Source organism: Raphanus sativus, unplaced genomic scaffold, assembly GCF_000801105.2.
Source record: "Raphanus sativus cultivar WK10039 unplaced genomic scaffold, ASM80110v3 Scaffold2536, whole genome shotgun sequence".
Classification (NCBI taxonomy): Eukaryota; Viridiplantae; Streptophyta; class Magnoliopsida; order Brassicales; family Brassicaceae; genus Raphanus; species Raphanus sativus.
This window is the reverse complement of record NW_026617844.1, coordinates 1-4700: the sequence shown is the minus strand read 5'-3', so window position 1 is coordinate 4700 and position 4700 is coordinate 1. Positions and strand designations below refer to the sequence as shown.

Sequence of the window (4700 nt, the reverse complement as noted above, 5' to 3'; positions counted from 1 at the left end):
TATATATTGTACGATGTACAGAATGCAACATACGATTCATATCATTTCCTTATATAAAGTATGGGAGGATGTTTGAATCCCCTCGGAAGTTGCAAGGCTAGCATGACATGCCCATGCGGATTTTGATCCAGATTTAAGAGTCTATCATCTTATAAAATTTTGATACAAAGGAATGGAAAGAGAATTTTATCTCGGAAGTGATTCACGCTGAAGATATCTCGCAAGTTTTAGTAATCAAAATAAGCAAAAACATGGAGAAAAGATGGCTATTGCTGGAATCACATGAAGTCCGGTCATTACTTGGTTAGATCGGGATATGACATTGCGGTGGAACAAAAGGAGAAAACAGAGTAGAACTAAGCATAACGCCACTGAAACACAAAATTTATTTATTTAATTTGTTAAGTTGCTAAGTCTTGACTCTTAATTGGCATGTTTGTTTGTTTTCGTAATGAGTTCTAGTTGCTGCTTTCATATGGGTTTTTGTTTCTGGTAATTATTTTTTCATCTGCCAGAGTGTATGTATCAAAGCGCGTGAAATGTTTGAAATAAAATGGTCATCTTCCGACTGGGAAAAGATAAAAAAATAAATAATTACCCGATCTTATCATATAAACCAAACAAACAACACTCCGCGAAGATTCCTAGAATAAACTTACACTTATTAATAATAATCACCTCTCTCCTGATTATCCAAAAACACGCCCAATCGGATCCTATTCAACCCGCCTCGACTCCCCCAAAAAGAAAAAAAAAAGAAGAAGAAAAGATTCAATCAAAACCGCGGCTTGAAAATTCTCCGTCACACGATCCTCTCTAGATTCTCGGCGCCGTCAAAAAAATGGCTCAGTCCACGGCGAGGAGCGGGCCGCGCGTTGTTGGCGACTACTTGGTGGGTCGGCAAATCGGGTCGGGTTCGTTCTCTGTAGTCTCGGAAGCGAGGCACCGCGTTCACGGGACACACGTCGCCATCAAGGAGATCGCAATGAGCAGGCTTAACAAGAAGCTGCAGGAGAGTCTCATGTCTGAGATTTTCATCCTCAGGAGGATCGATCATCCCAACATCATCCGTTTGCTTGATATGATCGAGGTTGGTTGGTTGGCTGGTTCGGTCGGGTCCTTTCTAAAGTTCGATCCTTTATGCTTTCTTGCTCTTGTGTTGATTGACCCTTTGTCTTTGATGTAAAGTCTCCTGGGAGGATACATTTGGTGTTGGAGTATTGCAAAGGAGGTGACTTGTCTGTGTATATACAGAGTCATGGGAGTGTTCCTGAAGCTACTGCTAAGCATTTCATGTTGCAGTTAGGTAGACTCTAGGGGCTTGTACTCTCTTTTTTTGTTTTGTTTTGTTTTGTTTTGTTGTTGACAATGTTCTTAATGACTTTGTATGTAACAGCTGCTGGATTACAAGTTCTTCGTGACAATAACATTATCCACCGCGATTTAAAGCCTCAGGTGTGTTTGATTTTCGTTCATTTCAGTGATCTTCTGTGCAGAATGTGTTTTGTTGTTCTTGTTAATTAGATTAGTGTGTTATATGACCTCAGTGCTGTGGAAGGCTGATCTGTTAGTTTCCAGTAAAACATGTTCTCTTCTTAATCAGTGGATTATGTTTCCTTGGTCCTAGACTCCTAGTGGAGAGATAGATATTCCACCTTTGTTGAAATTATAGTTGCTAAGTTTCTCTCTTTCGTGTTTTGAAACAGAATCTTCTTCTATCCACAGATGGAAACGATGCAGATCTGAAGATTGCTGATTTTGGATTTGCAAGGTATTGTCAATCAGCTAAACCCTGTTACTAGATCAAAGAGTGTGTGTAATATGTGTCAATTAGAGCAAGGTTTCGAATGGGCTCAAGCTGCTTTTCAATGTATTTTGTCGAGTTCTAGCCTAGGTAATAATATTCATTCTTTTCTTAGGGATGAATGTATATTCTTCTAGTTTGAATCTGAACATCACACTTTTCATAATGCAGATCGCTGCAGCCTAGAGGCCTTGCAGAAACATTATGCGGTTCACCATTGTACATGGCACCAGAAATTATGCAACTTCAGAAGTATGATGCGAAGGTGAGACCTTTTTCTTACTAATGTGACCTAGACATTTTTTGTTCTTAGCATAGTAATCTTACAATCTATCCTAAAACACAGGCAGATCTCTGGAGTGTTGGTGCTATCTTATTTCAACTTGTGACAGGCAGAACCCCTTTTACAGGAAACAGCCAAATTCAGGTTCTTGCATTCTCTTTCTTTACTTAAATGTTTGTCTTCTGGTGCCTAAAACCCAACGTATTCTTAATCTTATGTTCACAGTTGCTCCAAAACATTTTGAGATCAACTGGATTACAATTTCCAGCGGACTGTAGAGATTTAAGTTTGGACTGTATAGATCTGTGTCAGAAGTTACTGCGCCGTGATCCAGGTCTGCATCAGACTACTATCTTTTGCATTTCTATAGTAGAAAAGTTGGAATGATGATTCTTCTCCTACCTCACATGTCTTATAGTAAAGAGTAAAAGAGCTTATGGTCCTACTCTCTTTGTCTCCTGCAGTGGAACGTTTGACATTTGAAGAGTTCTTCAATCATCCGTTTCTTTCGGACAGGCAGTCTTCATATGATTTCTCAAGGTAGATGAGATAGTTTTCGTGGCTACAGCCTTTTTTTTTTATCTCTTTATATGCAAATATTTGTACCTGATGAAATTCATCTCTCCTGCAGTAGTAGATTGGGTTCAAGGAGAATGGACGGTTTCCTTTCTTCTGGAAGTAGTCCTTCGAGAAACATGGAAGAAAGTTCTCAAGAAGACTGTCTTCCATTCCTTATAGATGATGATTTCAGTGGACCTGAGGGGAGCCCTTCACATTTGAGAAGGACCTCCTCGATGAGGTCGTCCTCTGGATTTAACACTGATGCTAGAGTTGAGAGAAAGGAGATGGAATCTAGTCCTTTGAACTGTACAGAACCTACTTCCAGAGTTAGTAGAATCAACCAGGGAGTGGAAAACAATAGATTTAGAAATGAAACACACATAGATTCTGATAGGAGAAACCATGGTGAACCTCCTAAAGGAAGAGGTACTTCTATTTGCTACGCCTTATAAAATAGCAAAGCTTTCTTGTTTTGGTTTCTCACATATGTCAGTTTCTGCAGTAGATGATTCTCAAGACTCGATGGATCAAGACTTCGTTCTCGTATCTGGACCACCAGTGGATCTGCCATCATCTTCATCGAGTTCTTCAAAGGCTTATAATTTCCCATTCAAGTCTCAGTCTCCTCCTGTAGAGTTATTTAACAGAAGCATAAGTTCAACGGCTCCTATGCCAATAATTGGTGCTACTGGCAACAACGTTGGCCGGTTTGGAAGCCTGGACAGTCAGAGCACTTCTCATGGATCTCTGGATCTTGGAGATGCTTTTGAACAGCCATCAACTAACAGCTTGACAAGAATCACTTCTCTTAAAAAATGTGCAGCAACAATTGCAGAACTAGTTCATGAAAGGGTAACCAAACTTTATATTGATTGTCACTTGCTTATTATTACCACTACACAATCATGAGTTTCTGAGCAATTTCTTTCTAATACTTTTTTTTTTTGTATAGATCAAATCTGACAAATACCTAGAAGCTTTCTCGATCCAGCTGGCGATTCTGGCAATTTGGAAACAGGCACTGCACATATGCCATACTCAGGCAATCTCTGGTTTGGAAGGAAGCCCAGGCCAAGACATTAACAAACTAAGAGGAAGTAGAAGCAGCAGCCTAAAAAACGAGCATATCACTGATCTCAGCCATGATGGATCGGAGGAAATATCCTCTCAGATTCAGAGGCAGTTTATCCGGGAGATTGAGCTTGCTGAAGAACTTTCCAAGAATATCGAACCTGGTATTGTTTTTTCTCTTTGTAAAAAAAGAAAAGAAAACACTTCTGCTCTGTTTTTGTAGTGTTCAAGATCTTAAAAAGTTCTTCATCTACTTGGTTGTAGGAAATGCAATGATGCCTGATGCAATGGAGACTATCTTTGAAGCAGCCCTCGATCTTGGCAAACTTGGTGGAGTAAGTTCTCTTTTACCTTTTATGCTTGATAAACAATTCAAATCTGAAGTATATAACATTCGTTTACTATATGATCCTTCTCATATATAAAACAAGAGTTTTAATCCCACTAGTGGCTGTGGCCTTTTATGCAGGTTAAGGAGGTTATGGGAGAGATAGAGAAGGCTGGAAACCAATATTCAAAAGCGATGCGTTTGCTGGTATTCCTTCTAGTGGAAGCACCAATGCTGATTCTGAATCCACCATTGTCGCTCACAAACTCAGACAGGTACCGTCTCAGAACATATATTGATATCCTCAGCAGAAGATTGAAGCATCTGCAGTCGCATAGAAGAAGCTCAGGCTCTCAGATGCAGGGATCATCATCTGCCATGATGAACAAGCAACCATAGATCAGTTCTCACTCGGTTTGGCTTCTTTTTCTTCTGTTTTTTTTTTTTTCGTTTTTTTTAAAAGGAGAAAAAAATGTATGTGTATGTACATCAAATCAAAATCATGTATTCTTATTCTTTTGGGGATCTGGAGGGACTTTGGTGGATATGATGTGTGGAGTTGTGATGGATGTTGTAACATATTCGTTGTTCTATCTTTGTCTTTGATCCTAATAATCCTTTGCTTATGTATAAGTAGATTTATGTATACGATG

At 39.3% G+C, this 4700-nt stretch overlaps 1 protein-coding gene across 5 annotated transcripts; it reads left to right on the top strand.

The window, feature by feature from the left end:
* The first annotated feature begins 662 nt into the window (after positions 1-662).
* Positions 663-4673, top strand: LOC108847847 (serine/threonine-protein kinase ATG1c). Of its 5 annotated transcripts, none has more exons than XM_018621204.2 (13): positions 663-1090; positions 1189-1306; positions 1397-1455; positions 1707-1771; positions 1976-2069; positions 2151-2231; positions 2313-2421; positions 2552-2627; positions 2719-3074; positions 3154-3500; positions 3601-3883; positions 3984-4054; positions 4189-4673. In XM_018621204.2, the coding sequence occupies exons 1-13, from the start codon at positions 842-844 to the stop codon at positions 4444-4446; spliced, it is 2166 nt and encodes a 721-aa protein (XP_018476706.1). In that variant the 5' UTR covers positions 663-841; the 3' UTR covers positions 4447-4673. The 5 variants fall into 5 exon arrangements, with proteins under 5 accessions (XP_018476706.1, XP_018476704.1, XP_018476707.1 ...); XM_018621202.2 differs by having other exon boundaries at positions 664-1090; positions 3151-3500; XM_018621205.2 differs by having other exon boundaries at positions 949-1090; positions 1189-1301; positions 3151-3500.
* Positions 4674-4700: the final 27 nt, after the last annotated feature.

Bases quoted from the DNA above. Each gene is read 5' to 3' on its own strand.
- LOC108847847 (XM_018621202.2), top strand. From the start codon at position 842: ATGGCTCAGTCCACGGCGAGGAGCGGGCCGCGCGTTGTTGGCGACTAC. The intron at 2,422-2,551 runs GTCTGCATCAGA...TGTCTCCTGCAG, and splicing joins GTTACTGCGCCGTGATCCAG to TGGAACGTTTGACATTTGAA. The intron at 3,501-3,600 runs GTAACCAAACTT...TTTTTTGTATAG, and splicing joins CAGAACTAGTTCATGAAAGG to ATCAAATCTGACAAATACCT.